Here is a 19,711-nt window from a genome sequence, read left to right on the forward strand (position 1 = left end):
ACACCATCACCAGCCATTGCAGAGCCATCAGTATAGATATAAGTCCAATGCACAGTAGGATATCTCTCATAGATAGTTTTAGTTCAACATGGAGAGAAGAACTTTTTTTAATGCTAATAACCAGGTCAAAAGCTGCTTTTGCATAATGCAAAAAGCCTGGAAAGGTATAAGGTTTAAAAATAGTCAGACGATTTAAGGGAAGGCTGTATTTCTTGATAGTTGATCAATCATCATAAGAAAGAATTTTGTGTCTTTAGTCTAGATTAAACTGGAATATTAGTTAGGCCAAAAGGTGTCTTTATGAAAGAATCTTTCACCCATACTCAAAGTGGCCGTCAGGCAGCGATCAGCCAAATTAAGTAGGCCAGTCTGCAGTTCCATGGCCGCCACAGGGGTTAAAAAAGCTGCACCAGTAATGAGCAGAAGTGCACAGTTTTGGACAATATTAAATCTTGACAGAGTGAAATTGTATGCTTTTTAAGTAATTTTGTGCCATAGTCAAGAAACATTGGTATGGTGCTGCTTCCTTAGGCTACAGGTATTTGAATGTGACCTGCAGCAGTCTCAAGTCTCAAGTCACCAGAAAAATCACATTTATGGCACACCTGCTTCCTGTTATTGAGGAAGCAGATGTTTTTTCCATTCCTAGAATTTTTTAAATATTATTTTATTATGATGATGACCTTTTGCTGGTTCACTAGTTAATTAGAAGGCTTTGCAAGCAGTAACTGCACTAGAGTAGTTGAAAACTATAAAGCAGTATATTGGAGTTTGTTATTGAACTAGTGTTCATGAAAAAGGCAACATCTATTAATGTCAAAATAATGTTTTCAAAATTAGGTATGGTGCACAGCAAGAAGCAAAGTAAGCTTTTTAAAGCTTTAAAGCTTTTTATTTAAATCCCTAAATATAAATGGCAATTCTTAGAATTTGTCCCATAAAATTAAAAATAAAATATGTATATAAATCATATTAGAGATCTAGTTGATTTTTCTATCATTATTCCTTTACAGCTATTTTTTTAAAGTATTTTCGGTATTATTCACATTTTAAAAAAATCTGAATAACTATTTTATGAATTAAATATATGGCTTTAAATTAAAATATATATATATATATTTCTTTGCATTTTGCTTTCTAGCTTAATGCAGGGCTTAATTTCTAAGATTATAAGTGCCGGAGCCCTATGGAAGACCGTCAGCAAATAGGAACAAGAGTAAATAAATACATAAAATGACTATTAAACTCATTAATAATTTTAAAATTAAGTAGTTAATTATTATCAAATTAATTAATAGCTATTTAATTAATGTTTATAAATTGTTATTTAATCAATAATTATTGTATAATTAATTATAATTTAATTGATAATTATTAGATAATTAATTATTATTTATTGAATTAATTAAATGATTAAAATTAAATAAAATTTAGAGATAAATTGAAATTTAATAAGTGATTTTTAATATAATTTTATTGCTAAAATAAAATTTTAGAGATTAAATTTCTACTGAAATTGTTATTCAATTACATAAAAGAAGTGCCGCAGAACTTCTTTATGATTTATTACAAAAACTAAGAAGCACCGGAGCCGATATCCGGTGGGCTCCAACCCAATTTAAGCTCTGATCGTAGGGGGGGGGAGTTCTTTTATCATCACAAAAATTAGTATAGCTGATGAAAATTCCAGGGCGAAACAGAAAGAGGGTATGAGAGGGTGGAAACAAAAAATGAGGGGAATCTTGGTGAGAGGGAACGTTTTTCTTTGACCTCGGCTCTGTGCTGATATAATTATAGCCATCAGGCAGATGTGTGTCAGGGATAAAATGAGTCCTGAATCTGACTCCTGAGGATGAATGTAAAGTTGCTGGTTACCCCCCCCATTAGTGGATACTGTGGGAAGACGATGTATAGGACATGCCTGAGCAATTTATCTCAGTATTTCACTCTTATTGTACTCGCTGTCACTTAACAAACATTTAAGAATACAAATTTTCCTTCCTGCGAGGATAATTAACCATCGATAACAATACACTAGATACAATGGCAGTGCGAGAAATTTATGCGTTCCTAAACAAACTCCCCAAATTTCGCATGTGAGTGAGGGGACTTTACTTGAACGTCTTATGTTCTCATGAGGTCGTATTTCTAGGGAAATAGAGTATTGCAAGGTCTGCTTGTTGTTAAACTAAAACGGTAGGAATTCTAAATTTTTTCCCTTTAAATTGTGGTTCAATTTTATAAAAAGAAGTACCTGAGCTCATCTTATTTAGGGCTCCGGTGCGCTCCGGCTAAAATTGTAATTTATCTTAGAAATTGAGAAGTACCGGAGCCAGGCTCCGGGGGGGGGGCATTTTAAGCACTGGCTTATTATTTTTTTTTTTATTATTATTATTTCATGAAGCTTTACACGTTAAGATTCTTACCACCTAGTTAGATTTTACTAACATTTATGTTTAGTTCTAAATGGTGCTCTATTAACAAAAAAGGGTAATTTATTGTAAGTATTTATTAGTTCTGTGCATTCCAACATTTTTCCTTTCTTCATGTGTCGGCATTTGTAGGGAGTTATTTTGTGATTCATGTATTTTTTAGTTTTATAAACACATTTTAATTGTTTGTTATTTTTCTAATGTAACTGTTGACATGCATATTAATTATTTATTATTTTCATTTACTATGATACTAAAATGACTTCATCTTCTTATAACTAAAATTCAACCATACAGTTATGTTTACTTCAGTAAATTTCTGCGATATATGCTTGCCATCTGCTTAATACAGTCCTAATTTTCATTAGCCCACTGAATGATTGAAACCATGTACAATGTCTTTGTGAAGTCATGATTTCTAAGCAGGTAGCCTTTGAGTGCTTTGGAAAAGTAAAGTTATGTCAAAAGTTTGGAAAGACTGCATATGTTATATTTCTAAACATTGACTGAAGAAATATTTTTTTTAATGTTATTCTGGCTTGTATAAATCAAATTGAACAATTTTCGGAATTCTTTGCATTGCAGACATTTTAATGCAAATACAGTCAAAAGTCTTTAATCTGGATGCCCATAATCCGGACCTCAACTCTACAAACTTTCTGTGCATGCGTCAATGCATAATGCATTCATGCATGTGCATACCTTTACGCATGCGCATATGCGTTTACACATGTGCATAATACGTTTACGCATGCACGTCTAATGAATAATGGACGGTATAAGCTAAGCTAAAATTATCTAATTATCTATTTCAGTTAATGTTGCAGATTGCGTTTTTCCTTAATTTTCAAATTGGATCTGGCTTATTATTTTTTGCAGACTGTTAGAGCAATTTTATAAAAGTAAGCTTGAACTTTCAATTATTTTATTGAGCTTATAATTTCTTACTAAATGTAGTATTTGTCTCGATGTACTCCGTCTTTGATATGATTTAAATCAAATTCCTTGCATTATAAATATCACAAATACACATCACATAGTTTTCTGGTTGCAATTTTCTAATTTCGACTATTCGTTATGTATGCTTTACGCATGCGCATGTTGAAAGAAATGTTTAGTAAAGTAAACAAATAAATATTAAGCTTTTTTTTTTTTTTTTGTAAATTGTGATGCCCTTTAGATCATAATTGCTCTTTATTTTATAAATTACAGTTTAATATTTTTAATTGTATAATTTTTGCATGCCATCTTACCAGATTTAAATTGATGATTTAAATTGATCCAGAAAAACTGATAATCTGGAATCGCCGAAGTCTCGACGAGTCCGGATTAAAGACTTTTTACTGTATATAATGTTTTAAATAGTTACCAAAGAGAAGTATGTCATAAATTAAAAATTCTTGTATCTGAATGGGTATAATCAACTTACATTGCTGACATATATAGAAATGCTTAAAAATTATAAAAATTTGTTTCATCTTAAATTTTAGATACCACTTTACTTACTTAAAATATGGATTAGATGATTTTTCCACATATTTGTCTTGCATTTCCTGAAGATGCTTACTGCTCATGAAAGTGCCAGTATGGTTTCAAACTGCTGTTTTCTTCTCAGTAAGGGTTTTTTTAGTTAAATATTACAATCAGAGATAAGTGGAAAATACAGCATTAAATTATGGTTGATATCTAGTGTCAAAAAGCTTTTACTGCTGAAATATATACTAGGAAACTATGACAGTTGTTTTATTGATTATATACTTTTTAAAGAGTTATTGAACTATTAGTTATTGTTGGAATCACAAGAAAACAAAACAAATATATATACTATATATATATATTGAATTTCAGTCATCACATGAGAGAAGCCTAGCTGTGTGATTCTAGGCTTTCAGGATACAATATTAGTTTTCCTTTGTTCCTCAAAAGAATGTGCGAAAAATCTCTTATGCACTGTGATGTTATAGTGCCACCTAGGCAAGACAGTGGTTAGTGATGTTGACTGCTGTGCCAAAGGGCTTGGGCTTGAATCCCAAAGAGGGCATGGATGTTTATAAGCATATAGTATTTGTCCAGCTAGGGAGCACTCAATATACGTGATGAGCCAAAATCTTCTTGAGTGGCTGCCTCGGACCATTTCCTGGGCTGTTCTCCTTCAGAATTTCATCTGATGCAGAAACTTAGCAGTTAGTAAGACCCAGTAATACCAAATATCCCTATCTGAATGCACAGGTGCTGGCCTTGATTTAAGTTGTATCTGTGATGTTATAGTTTTGGAAGCTGATCATCTAAAACAGGTTTGTTTGAGCATTTGAATATGGCAAAGCACATGACTATCTGTATAAGGAAAAGTATGCCTTATAAAGGTATATTTAAATGAAATGGGCTCATATTTACTTTACACATGGTGAAACTCATAAAAATCAACCATGCAGCCAGCACATTCACCTGGATCCAAATCTAGGATGATCTATCAATATTCAGCAATCTCCTCTTGGCCATTGGTGGGGCCCACCCCAAATTGGAGGTATTTACTTATACTGTTTCAAACAAAACTAATTATGGAATAGGCATTATTAAAATACTAGCGACAGTCTAATTATGAAATACAAAAATAAGAAGATAGCCAGTTTGCCTCTTTTACAATTTAACTGATCTAATAATAATCGGATAATAATGAAGCTTTTTAGATCTCATGGATATAACTCGTTCTCTCAATGTCAATAAACTTTTAGCTGAAATGTTTTTCCATAAAATGTAAGAGCTTTGGAGAAGTGAGCTGATAATAAAGTATGAACACCAGTATATTTACAGAGAAAAATATAAACTAAGAAAAATGAAATGATATTTATGTATCATACCGTTGACTGTGAAAGTTGGGTAACATTCAACCAGGAAAGTTGGAGGAGATGCACTTAAAGTCATACCAAGCATTCCTGCAAGAATTTCGATTTGCTCTTCTATTTAGAACTCTAACAATAAAACATTCTTCAGTCTCTATGCACTGTCTACCAAACAGCCACTGCTTTCAAAGTTTTTACTCTACTTTGTATTTTCACTTCATAAAAAGGTTTTCATCAATTTCTACTATTTCATGATATCAATTTTTAAAGAAATTACTGAGTTTAATGAAAGCTTGGTTAGAATTTTCTGAGTACAAACTTCCTGCAGGTAATTGTGCCAATCTGTTACTGTTTTCTTGGCCATAAGCAGCTGTTTTTTTCAACAAATGTGCAATAGGCATTAATTCTTCTGACCAGCTGTAAGTGAGCCAGAGTGCCAGTCACGAATATGACTCTACAGGCCTAGAATTATTATTATTATTATTATTATTATTTCAAATTTCAAGGAAAAAATATAACACTAACAGTTGATTTATATCCTCGTTCATAAAAGAAAGGTGGCTTATTGAGAATCTATCCACGTTAAATTAGATGAAAGCTCAGATGTTTTGAGGGTGTTGTGATGTCATGCTCATTCATAATTGGAGGTAATCATGCTTCTTGGCAAGTTTGATGGTATATGGAATAATACATAAGTACCAATGAAACTTCAGCAAATATTGATATGTAATATGGAAAGTGTAAATAGTGTGGCAAGACAGATACAGAATTCATATCATATCTATATCACATCTTTTATTTGTATGGCAGGACGTAGTAATGTGTATTGTAAATCTATTTATAATGAGTTAATTGTGTTAATTCTGATGTAATTAACTCTTTTATATTGTTTAACCTTAAAAACTGTTGCGTCTGTTCAATAATAATGTCTACTAAAATTTAAACTCTTAATTAAATCTTTCTGAAATTTAAATTGCCAGAAAGTTTACAATAACCTATTAAATGAAGTGTTTACTTCCTTCTTAAGTCCTTTGTTACATATTACTACTGGTCAGTAGCAATAAAGCTAATAAAAAATAGCTGCAAAAAATTAAGCAGTGACATATTTAAGAGGTGAAGTTCCATTCAGATATGAGAGATACTTTGTTGGCTATAAAAGGGCAGCTGATACTTCATTAAGTCTAGAAAACCAATAAACCATGTATAAACATGATGAGGAAAGCACTAAGCCAGGGCAGTTAGGCATCTAACTGATGCCAGGATATATGAGCATATAGAAGATTCCAGTTACTTTTAAGTTATGGGTTTAATTAAAATAATATTTGATTTCGTTCTTTTACTTTCAGTTTTAAGAAAAACAGTCAGAAAGATCAAATTTGGTCTGAAGAAGCATGAAACCAAATTTGAGATCACCCCCTCCACCTCTAAAAAAAAGAAAAGACATGGAAGCATATTGGGTATACAGTCTATATTAAACAGTGTAGTTAAATAAAGTTATTTTGGATGCATAAAGTGTCTTCATCACGTACAGGTAAACGTAATTTTATTTAAACAGGATAGGAAGTTTATTAACAGTTTGTAGAATACGTAAATTGCTATTGTCGGGGATGTAAGAAAAAAGGTAATTAAAAATAGAGGAATGTATATACAAGAGAAAAGACATGTATTTACATGCACACACATATGTGCGTACCCCTTAAAAATCATGTTGTATGATTCGTGAATTTTATAACAGATATGCATGTAATTAGTTTTAGATTTTTTTTCATAAAATTTTAAATGGAAAATATTTTCAGAGGCCATGTGAAGGACTTTCAAAGCCTTTAGGTTTTGTTGTTGACTCGAGCAATCAGCAGAATCTTGCTGTAAGTATAATTAAATTATTTGATTGATTTTTTTTTCCTTATGAATAAAAGATTTTTGTTATTTTAACTTTTGTTTAACTTCGAATAAAAGTGAAAAGCAGTTTTTATGTGTTTATTGGCTCACTGTGAAGTCTGTAGTTATACAAACTATTCTATATCCTTCTCTAACTAATAAAGGTTTTTATGATAAATATCATTAATATTAGTATAAATACTAATCCATCTCATGGTGTCATTTTCATATCACAATATGTTTTTCATTTTCTTTGTCATTTATTGGACTTGCATATAATGTTGAGATTTTTAATCATTTACTTAATCTAAAACACATTTGTTTTCACATTTAAAAATTTTCGTTGCCTTATCTTAATGCTATTATGTAAACTTATTTCCCATAGAATATTCGCTGCTGTCATTCTGATTCTTTTGCCTACGTACGGGTTCTTAATGGATTGAATGCACACAGAACCAATGATAGCTTGAAAAAAAATTTTTATTCCCATAAACACTTTACAGTTCTAGAATTCTCTACAAAAGTACTTGTACAGCTCTTCTCAATATCAGCCAGTAGTTACATTTCAAACCACTAAGAACGTTAAACACAATGCCAGGGCCGGCGGAAGCGGGCCCGCAAAGCCTTCTTTGCAGGCGGGCGCCGACCAGCGAACGACACAGAGCTTTTTTTTTAATGAAAAAGAAAGTGCACTTATCGGGGAAGAAGAAAAATATTCCTTGAATGCTTACACAGGACAGAGGGGAGTTCGCGCACCCTCCCAACACCTCCTACTGTTAGGAGGTGTTGCCCTTCCCCACCTTTCCTCTCCAGCTCATCCATCAATGCCTTGTCACCCATCCGTCAATCGTCAGGGATAGTATCATACAAAGAAGTTTGAGTTGGGAATTAATGCTGTGAGCAAGTTTAAATCTAGATAATACCCTCAGACGTTGTTCATTACTCACAATGATCCTTCTGCACATCTAGTACCAGATAACGGTAATTTTCCATGTGTCTAGAAAGCCACGTGTTATGTATCACCTACACATTCCATTTTCGTATTTACTGAGTATCACTGAGTGGTTGGCGAAAATTTTCGATGCACAATAACCTTACTACCATTGGAAAAGAAAAGTCCATTTGATGAAGTACGTTCTTATTTTATTTTACTTAATATAATTTCTATTTATCCTTATTTTATCATTTTTATTATATTTTTATTTAAAATGTATACAGTGAACTAAAAATCATGTTGTATGATTCGTGAATTTTATAACAGATATGCATGTAATTAGTTTTAGATTTTTTTTCATAAAATTTTAAATGGAAAATATTTTCAGAGGCCATGTGAAGGACTTTCAAAGCCTTTAGGTTTTGTTGTTGACTCGAGCAATCAGTTTGACTCGAGCAATCTTTTTTTTCTTGAAAATTTCTGTGAGGGTGGGAAGGGGGGAACGGATTAGCCCTTTCTATCAGGGAAAATTTGCCGTTTTGCCACATGTAAGAATGAACACAGGCACCAACTTTTCATATTTTTCACGGGAGTTGGAAGGGGGGCAAGATTTGCATGGACGAAAACGCAAAAGTCTATAGAGAAGTGCTTCTCAACCTTTTTTGGTCCGTTGACCGGTAAAATTTACAAAAAAATTTCGTGGACCAGTGTGTTTTTTCCCTCTCCCCCCAAAAAAATTTACAAATTATTCAAGAATTACTACATAAGTTAATTGTAATATTCTTATTACCATTTGCCTACAGTCATATTTAAATATTTCCTTCTTACTCATCCTGGTTATTGATTTTTAATCTACCTATAGTTAAAGAAATAGTAGTTATAGCACAGTATTAAATTCCATGGTTATTAAAAACTTACGCTGATGTATAGTTTTCAGTTGTCCAAGCATGCAGAAGAATGTAAGCAAGATAAAAAGCGAAACCTAACCTAATACGCCTTAAACACTACGATAGATATTCATCGTTCAAGTAATCAGCGATACTCAAGGTAAACAGGAGCACACTAACTGGTGTACTAAGTGTACGGCACGGCAATTTATAAAAGGCGATTAGGTACCTAGTTGCCAGGTTGCTATATTTTTCATCACTGATCATATTATTTTATAAACTAGTAAACTATTTTTATTGTAATGTTGCGTGCGTACGGGTTCGTTACGAAATGAATGCACAAGTCCGATAAAAAATGAAGAAATTTATTATTATCACAACAAATATGATTAAATGTCCTCAAATAATTGTGCAGGATCACAATATATCACAGTAGTATCTTCTAACTACTCAAACGTTCAAGAGAACTTAATTCAAAACAGCTAAAGAAAGCTAATCCGCAAATTCGCTACAATCAACAAGAGCAGTTTTCTAAACAAACTCTTTAAAAATTAACAAACTAACTCTCGAATTGAGAGGTTTTCCTCCTATTTATATGATTTTAAAATCGGGCACGAGAATTTTCTAGTACTTTCTCGAAATCAAAAATAGATATTTATTAATTGTTACATGCACGTGTTCTTGTATTTTCAATTTTCCGACTTAGCTTTCTTTTAATATTCGTCACGCGCTGCACTGCGCGGGAAATAAAACCATTTAATTTACAATTCAACTAACATTAGCTATTTAAATACCAAATCCGTAACACTGCCCCCTTCCCAAGGACTTCCCGTCCCGGGCAGTACAATCCCTGGGCAGAGCCAAACTTACAACTGTAGCATAAATACAATAAACAACATAAACACTAAATGCAATAACTAACTTAAACAAATCAAAGGCTAAGTACAAGTCAAATCAAATACTAAATACAAGTCAAATCAAATACAAAATACAAAACAAATACTAAATACACATTTAGAAACAAAAAGGACCATGGTCTTACACTATTTAGAATTATTTACATTACGTACTATGGCCATAGTAATGAGCTAACCTGTCGTAACGAACGACTTTAGGTTTAGAGTTCTAGAATTCGAAGACTTACGGATCCGAACCACGACGTTATTCAGCCTGTTTAGGACTGTGTACGGACCATCCCAAGATGACTGTAATTTCGCACAGAGTCCCTTCCGTCGAGTCGGATTCCACAACCAAACCTTGTCTCCATCGTGGAATTGATGTTCAGTAACTCTTGTGTCATATCGGGTCTTCATCTTCTCCGTCGCCAAGTTGACTCGCTCTCGTGCAAAGTTGTGCATTACTTTAAACCGGACCTGAAGATCTTAAATATATATTCCTCAGGCGATGAAGGAGCATCCGGAGTTCGACCAAACAAGAGATCACAAGGCAGATGAAGGTCACGACCGAAGAGCATCTGTGATGGGGAATAGTCGATAGTCTCATGGACATCACGCCAATAAAAACAGTGGTAATTTCTTGTCCCAGTCCTGTTGGTTTCTGGAAATCACTAATGAGAGGTTATTAAGGATGGTTCGATTGAACCTCTCTACCATGCCGTCTGACTGGGGATGTAAAGGCGTCGTTTGGGTTTTGTCAATACTGAGTAGTTTGCAGAGTTCTTTGATTACTGCCGACGTAAAATTCCTTCCTTGATATCAACTAGGACCCTTTAAGATATCAACTAGGAGAAATCTATGATGCTCTCTTTGAAATATTCGAAGGTGAATGCTTTTCAAATGAAGTGCAACATGAAGCACGAAGTCTGTGCACCAAAATCAAGGATTATAAATTTATTTGTTCCTTGATAGTTTGGCACGATTTGCTTAACAGAATTAATCCTGTCAGCAAACAATTGCAAGAAAAGGGTCTGAGTGTTACACTAGCCTTAAAGGCAATAAGTAACTTAAAAACATTCATTGAAGAATATAGAAGTGATATCAATTACAAAAGTATTCTTGAGAAAGCCAAAGAACTTAGTGAAGAAGTGGATGGCGAGCTACAATTTAAAACTGTTGAAGAAGTCCGAAGAAGGAAAAAGAAATGTCACTTCGATTACGAACGTGCTGACGAATTTCCCCAATGTCCAGAAGAGAAGTTTAGGGCAAATGCCTTTTTTAGAATTTTGGATACTGCTTGGACATCATTAAAAGAAAGATTTGATTCAATGAAAATTCACTACGATAATTTTAGTTTCCTGGGTAATTTATCAGAAGTCGATAACGCAAATTTGAAAATAAAATGTGATAAATTAGAAAAATTGTTACAGTGTGGTGACAATAAAGATATTAACGCAAAAGAACTCTATAGGCCTGTCCACACGAGTACGCTCGAAACGTAGCTGACGAACGCGCTTTTACGTTACCAGCGTAAAAGCGTCCAAACGAGTACGCTTGCGAAGAGTGCATTTAACCAATAGAATTATTTTGCGCAAAAATCACGTGACACTGTAATATAGCGTCAACAGAGCTGTATCTTATTACTTCGCTGTTCTTCTGTATGTTTGGGGCAAGTTGTCCGAATCAGATGATTTTTTTTTTATAGCTGAAACTATACTATTATGTGCAATTATTAAGCAGAGGCAAAACCACAAAAAATGGCAAGAATGGGTCCGAAAGATTTATTTAGAGCCACCTGTTCAAAGAGTTTTTTTTTTTTTTTTTTTTTTTTTTTTTTTTTTTTTTTTTTTTTTTACTGCCTTGTTTGTGAAAGGAATATCTGGAATTATTAAATTCCTACTATTAGTTCACATTCTTCCTATATCTTGTTCAAATTTTCAGTACATTAAATGCTTTTTATTCATCCACTCAAGTTCAAATACAATTTTTTAAACTTGCAGTGAATGACACTTGATACAGCTTTTTCACATATTAAAATTTTTTAATTTTTAATAAAAAAAAATTATGTTTGTATTTTTATTTATTTATTTTTGTATTTTTAAACTTTTCTTTGTGGACCTAAGTAGGAATTGACTTAATTTCTTCTTGGAGGGGGTATATTACTTGTTTTTTAATTCCTTCAGGATGAGTATCGACCAGTTTGACAGACTTGCAGATTCTATATCGTATGAAAATTAGGATTTATAAAATTGTTTTGGAATACAGTATATAAAGAGAATTAAATTACTTAATTCTCTTTATATACACCATCCACCATATAATAAAACCAGCTTCATATTTTTTTAACTCGCTCTCCCTTGGTCTTTTGTTTTTCTTTTTATTTATTTTTGAATTTAGAATGAGGTTCAAACTTTGGACAGTTTATGAGAAATTATGTGCATGATAAAATGTGCAATAAAGTAAAAATAAAGAGAGAATTTATAGATGATATATGATAAAGAGATGCAGATATATTTTTACATAAGGATTTCTATTTGCACTGCACATTTTTAAACTAAATTAAAAACAATAATAATAATAATGAATAAAATAAGAAATGAAAACAATAATAATAGATAAAATAAGAATATAATGATTCATGATTAAATATAAGAAACACGTTTCAAAATGAGAAAAGCTAACTGAATTTTACCGTCTACGACTGAGGTTCGAACTTGCCACCTTTCCATTCCTCCACACCAAAGCAGCACGCTGACCACTCAGCTATCTGTGACAGAAATATTTGTGAAAAATAATGTAACAAGTAGAAGTCGCTGCAAAGGTAATTTAATTAAACTTAAATAAATGATTGCTGTATGACACAAGTTGTAACTTTCCTCCAAAATTTCGTAATTGTATTTTATTGAATACTCTTTCACAGTTAACTGCTTTATTTTAGAAGTTATTATATTGCTGAAGTTAGTTTTTGGTGTATTTAATATTGGGATATTTATAGAGCTTTTTATTACACATGATATAGCCAATATTTATAATAATAAAGGAGAATTTTGTAAGGCAGAAACTTTGATTTCGTAGAAACAGTAATTTATTTAGGTTCCTAATGCTAACGGTGTTATAAATAGGTGAAGCATATGGATATACTGGTTGGATCATTGCTTTATAAGTATACAGTTTTCCTTTTAATGAGAATTTTAAATGTATACTAATATGTACGTTTGAGAAATCTGAAGATGGCGTGAACAATGCTGATTATTTTATTGCTGTATACAGTTATATTTCTAAGCAAAACTCTGTGTGGCTCTGACGCTATATTGAAACGGGTAAGCAAGAAGGTTTTCTGATTATGACACGTGATAAGAACTCGGTCGGCTATTAGCTATACGCGCGCGTCGCGGGCGAAAAAGCTGAACAGGAGCATACTCAGTTTTACGTCTTCTGCGTCCTGTGAATTTACGCCGGCGTCAAAAAAGTTACGTCAACTACGTCGGGAGTGTCCTTGTGTGGACGGGCCTTATGATGAAATAGTAGCTTTGAAAGACATTTTTACAGCCGGTATGAATGACTCATTCGATATTTTGAACTTAATTGTGTCAAATAATTTGTGCTTCCCGAACTTGAAGATCGTACTACTTAGCATTCCTGTTAGTGTTGCTAGTAGCAAAAGATCATTCTCCAAATTAAAATTGATCAAGACATATTTACGTTCAAGTATATCGCAGGAAAGACTCATATAGTATTTAGCTTTGATTGCCATTAAAAATGAAATCTGTCAAGAACTAGATGCAAAAGAAATTATAGAAAAATTTGTAAATATGAAATGCAGAAAAATAAATTATTCTCAATAAATTGTTAAAATCAATTTCAATAAATGCTTTCTTCAAAACTTCCTTCTCCCGATGCCTGAACGAAGTTCAGGTGTCAGTGGGCTCCTGGGTTAGAAAACCCTCATCCCAGTCGAATGCATGGATCTGTTTCCGAACTTTGTTGATCATGAATGAAACAAGGATTAGTATTGAGGTAAGGCATAAGTTCTTTTTCATGTATGTTGTAGAAGATCTTGAGATTCAGTTCGAGTCTGGGAAGCAGAATGAGCAATATGGCAACGGGAACGTCGATTAAGGATGGTTACCATCGGAGAGTGTCGATCGAAGGAGCTCGCAGGCAGCAGTGGTGGCGGCTGAGCAGCAGTGGTGAATGAGTTGAAGTCAGGAAAGCATCGAAGTAGACCAGGAGATAAACGTTGATTGGGGTGCGTTAGTCACGTGTGCTAGGGGGGAGGGGCAAAGGCTCTTTCCAGTCCATACGAAATTTTGAAGGGAAAGCCAAAAAGTAATGGGGGAGGGGGTTAAAATTGAGGAAAGCCTGCTGGACTTAGAAAATAATTTGGGCTGAAAAAAATTATTTCTAACTTTCATTTTGTCTGAGGAGGAATATTTCCTTTAAGCATTACTTTGAAATCACCTAAGCGTTTGTAGTTGGTTGACAGTGCATTTAAGTTATAATTATTTATGTATAAATATTTAAATTATTTTTATTTATTTATTTATTTTTAATAATATTTTTATAATCACTAATTAGTGATAGTTTCTTAATAAGGCACCTGGCCTTCTTCTGTTGCGCTGGTCATTAACGTTATACTGTAATGAGGGAATGGTAGGATTGTTAACGTTAATGATGTTTGCAAGGAATCGCTTTGAGATTTTAATCATAATCTCAACTAGTTGAGGTGTGTTTGTTTCTCTGTGTAAGGCTTCGTTTCTTATGCAATATGTGCTGTTGGTGATTAGTCTTAATGTGATGTTTTGAAGTCGTTGTTGTCTTATCAGTGTAGTGTTACAGACATAGCCCCAAACTGGGCAGGCATAAGTAATTATTGGAACGAGCATGGCTTTATAAATGAGTAGTTTTTGATCTAGTGCTAAAATGCTGTTTCGAGCGATTAGGGGGTGAAGTGTTATTTTACTGACTCGAAACTTTGTAATTATGTGTTTAATGTGGGGCTTCCATGTGAGTCTCTGGTCAAGTACAACGTCTAGGTATTTGACTTCCTTGGCCCAAGGGATGGGAGTATTGTAGAACACCAGATTTCCTTCAATTTTCCTTTTTTTGGAAAACATGACAGCAACACTTTTGTTGATGTTTACTTTAATTTTCCACTGAGAGAGCCAGAGTTCAAGTGCATGTATGTGTGTTTGTAGCTGTTGGATAGATGAGCTAGGAGATGCATTTTGTGCGAGGATCGCAGTATCGTGCACGTACATAGTGAGTGTTGTGTTATGCATGTGTGGAATATCATTCGTATATAAATTAAATATAAAGGGATCTGGTATGCTGTGGTGAGGTCATTAGTGAATTTTTTGACTAAGTCATCTAACTCATCACTCGTATGTATTGTGGGGGTAGAGTACTGGGTGTTGTTTAGAGCTTTGGTATAGTTTGACCAATTTGTGATAACGGCTCTTTTGTCTGGTGTGCTATGGCAACTTATGTCTAATTCAATTTCGACTGGGCCCACCAGCGGCCGAGCGGTAAAGTCGCTGAACACTGGTAGTTCGGTCCAAGGTTCGAATCCCACGAACGGGCTGGCTGCATGGGTGTTTTCGTGGTTTTCCCCATGTGTAACGTGTATACGAGCCAGTTTCCCTTAGAAAGTCCTCCACGAAGGCATCCCTCCTCTTAGCCATATAGCCCTCGAGGATTTGCCATAAACACACGCACACAATTTCGACTGGGTTGTGGTCCGAGGAAAGCTCATCTAATGTTTGAATTTTAGATGGAGCTTGGATATTTTTTAAAATTAAGAAGTCGAGGGTAGAAGCATAAGTAGATCCATAGCATGTTGGGGTGGGTGGAGCTGCAATATGAAGGTTGGCTGTATTAGCAAATTTTCGTAGTGTGGTGCCTAGGAAATTAGTAGAACTGCAATTCCAAGCGCGGTGTCTGGCGTTAAAGTCTCCTCCAACAATGATTCGATTGTTGAGTTTGAATATCATGCTTAAATCTGCAATGATATCGGTTGTAGGTTTGGATGGTGGTACGTAGAGAGAGACTAAAGTGTATGATGGTGTGGTGGGTGGTATGATGGTGATAGCTACTCCCTCGGTGGCTAAAAGCTGTGGAATTGTGATTCGGTAATGAGTGATGGAGCACTTAATCAAAATGATGACACCTCCAGCTGTACGATTCGTGCGCGGTCTGTCATATCTATGTAAATCATAGTATGCAACGTGAAAAGTGAAGTTTGGATCAAGGATGTGTTCCTGTATGAGGAGTGCATCAGAGTTATACTCATTTATAAATTCTTTTAGTTCTGAAATTTTCGTGTTGAGGCCTTGCGCGTTCCAAGTAATTATTCTCGTATCTCTGGTGTGATTATTCATGATCGGGTTCGTTAAGCTTTTCTATTATCAGAAAAAAAAGTGTACATTTTTTCCATTTGTGTTTGTGCTGATCTGAGGTTGTTGAGGGTTTTCTTGAGTAAGTTTGTTAGTTTAGTGATTTGCTTTTGGCCAAAGATGGATTCAATTTCTTTCATTATTTGGAAAAGTTCTAAAAATACAGACGTGTTTAAATTTTGATTTCCTTTGGAATTAATTTGTCCTGTGGTTTTATTTGAGCGATTATGTTCAATTTTGTTACTGTTGGGGGTGTGTGTAGCCGGAGCTGTGTTCTGATTGGTTGATGTGTCAAATTGTATATTTTCTTGTGTTTTTTGAGTTTTTGGATTTAGTTTCAGAATAAAGTTTTCTGGGGCCTGGTGAATTAATGTTTCGTGGTTTGGGAAATTTTTTGCATCCTCTGTAGCAAGCTGGATGTGAATTTTGGCATTTGGCACGTACTGGATCTTCAATGAATCCTTATTTTGGACATGAGATAGATTTGTGATCCCCTGCGCATTTGACACAACGGGGTGTAAGGAAGCAATTTTCGGATGAGTGGTGCCATTTCTGGCAGTTGTGACATTGTGGTATGAGGTTTTTGTTAACATATTTTTCAATTTGTACTATGAATAGTGATATGTGTGTGATGTTGTAAATTTCTTCAATGTTGGGTGTGGGTATGAGTTGTGTTTGAAATAGAGGCATGGGCTGTCGTGTACGATTTTGTGTCATCTGAGTAATTTTATGTACTTTCGATCCTTGTTCTGTGAGAATGTCATGAATTTCATCCGTGTCCATGTCTATAAGGAGTCCTCTGATTACAACCTTCACAGGTTTGAGATATCGTGCGTTTATGATGTAGTGTTCTATGTTTTTGTCTTTAAGGAATTGTGTGAGTATTCTGTGATCTTCGGATGAGTTTGGGTGTATTTTTAGAAATTCGCCGTTGATACGGCCAAAGAACTTTGCTTTGGATTGGTCTGCTAGCTGTTTTAAATAGTTGTTGTATTTTGTGTTATCTGGTGGTTTCACCATGACTGGGGGTACCGATTTGTGTTGTGGAGGTTTAATTGTTTGTTGAGTGTCAGAATCATTTTGTGTTTCTGGATTGTTGTCATTTTGGGAAATAGTGCCGTCAGTATTGTTATCCAGGGGGCTAAATCTATTTTTGGTAGCAATGTAGTTTGATGCGTCTTTTAAATTGGCAAATTTTTTGGTCTGTTTGCTAGTTCTGGTTGGTTTAACAAATCCTACATTCTGCTCATTGCAGTCATCTGAGTTTTCTGAAATGTCATGCTGTTTTCTTTTTTGATTCATGCTACGAGTATTAGCGTTAGAATTATCTAAGTTTCCCTCAGGTGAACAATGATTTGGGTTATTTACAGGGGTCCTAGCACACAATGACATAAAATAATCGCACTTACCCCTAAGGTGCTCCATTTCCAATTTCATCGTCGTATATTTGTTGCCCTTATAGAGGAGTCTACTGGTCCGGGTCGCGTGATGGCAAACCGCACATTGAGTTGACCAATGTTAAACGAATTTCGCTTACTGCGCATGGCCAAAAGAGAATTTGGCGTAGTTACGACTTTGGCGTAATTTTAAAAGAAGATAAATACGGTATATAGTTGATATGGTGTTATCTTGGGCGTAAAGAGTTCGAGGTTTTAAAACATGTCAGGTTGTAAGTTGCTTCATCACTTGGAGTGTAAATGTCGATTATAAACTACCCAAATTTTCTTTTAAAAAGGATTACAAAACGGGAAACATTAAAAGATGTATTAACTAATTATACTTCTGAGAAATAAAAAGAATTGAGTATTTACCATACGTTCCATTCATATATACTTTAACAAATTAAGCATTAAATCTCGTTTAAATTACTGAATTAAATTTCAAATAAAATGAAATAGACTGTTGCAATTGTAAGCAGTCGATAAGACCTACATGACGAACAGGCTTGTGTAGGGTTGCTTATGCGTAGTCGCCAGTATTTTCTCCCACGCCAGCGATACACCATTGAGCACGCGCAGTAAGCGAAATTCGTTAACATTGATCAACTCAATGTGCGGTTTGCCATTAAGTGTCCATGTCCAAAACAGCACGAATGGCTTCCATTTGCTTCTTCAGGGATTTGGTCATTTCGATCTTGGCTTCGAGTGCGTGAATTTGATTCTTTATCTGCATAATGATGAGTTCGGGTTTTATATCCAATTGTTCGGTTTCCGATGCTGTCGAGGTGTCCATGGAATCTTGGTCAGCAGTATTAGCCATACTCCAGTCGCTAGTAGGTTTGTCCGGCGGTATAGCGGCGCAAACCGGCGTCGGATCATGGGCTGATGCCATAAGCAAAAAGAGCATCCTTCACCCACGAAGGCTGAAGGCAGATCCAACTTCCTTCTCCTATACAAAAATTTAGAAAAAGTGGGGGCAACTTCAGGTACTTTGCAGGCGGGCGCCGGATAACCTTGCGCCGGCGCTGCACAATGCAATGCAAAGTGCATCTAAAAGGCAAAGCTCACATGAGACTTCTCATAATAGTCCAAATCAGCCTTGAACTAAAAACTGACAATTGATGCTTTCTTCAGTCTTTTCAATCATACTTTTCTCTAGGCTGCAGAGAAATTTAGTACCCTCTACTTATCAGAATTACAGGAAGACATGCAAAGGTTGGATATGGTTACAGTTACATATAGGGATCAATTGCAATTATTCAATTAAAAACACATTACATTTATGCAGGGACCATACCATAATGTTGCCAGAGTTTGACGACATTTGGCGAAAAAATTAGTTACTAAAAGCATCTCCAACTTAGCAGTATCTCGCCAAATTTAACGAGATACAAATTTACCTTAATGTTAAATAATCTTGCACATGTAATCTTATTTTTCCAACAGATCTTCATCTCTTGAGGCATTTCATGTTACATTATACTAAGATACTGTAATTTTGCGTATAATTTGACTAAAATTATTTGCATATATACAAAATTCATAACATTGCCCATTCCCAAGAATGCATGTCCCGGGCAGTACATGCAGTCCTCAGCAATGCTTTCAACCAATTATATCAATAGGTTACATCAATGCAGTACAATAATTCGAATAAATAATATAGTCACTAAAATCATTGCCAGCTTGGCGTTACCTCATCAACTTAGTAAGATAGCTGTTTACTGAATGTTAAATAGACTTGTACCTGTATTCTTATTTTTCCAGCAAAGCATCACCTTTTTAAATTTTTCATGTTACATTCTAGCACTTTGCCCACAACAAAAGTCACATATAATTTTGCCAAAATGTACTACACATGTACAAAATTCGTAACATCCCAAGGACTGCACGTTCCAGGCAATTCAGTCCCTGGACAGGAAGGATTCAGTCCCTGGACAGTCCCAGGAAGTCATACTTACAAATAAGGAAACTGAGTGTAATACTAAAATGATAATTTCAATAAATAAT

The 19,711-nt window shown here is 34.5% G+C and overlaps 1 protein-coding gene across 3 annotated transcripts in view; it reads left to right on the forward strand.

Moving 5' to 3' along the window:
- Positions 1-19,711, forward strand: part of LOC118198116 (uncharacterized) — a 110,990-nt gene that overhangs the window by 25,999 nt on the left and 65,280 nt on the right. For all 3 annotated transcript variants that reach the window (XM_085818680.1, XM_085818681.1, XM_085818679.1), the window contains exon 5: positions 7,069-7,137. In XM_085818680.1, coding sequence (XP_085674806.1) covers positions 7,069-7,137 — 69 coding nt within the window. The remainder of the gene's footprint in view (positions 1-7,068; positions 7,138-19,711) is intronic.

This window comes from Stegodyphus dumicola, chromosome 6 (genome assembly GCF_044657685.1).
Source record: "Stegodyphus dumicola isolate Sdum_Otavi_A_Nest chromosome 6, ASM4465768v1".
Lineage (NCBI taxonomy): Eukaryota > Metazoa > Arthropoda > Arachnida > Araneae > Eresidae > Stegodyphus > Stegodyphus dumicola.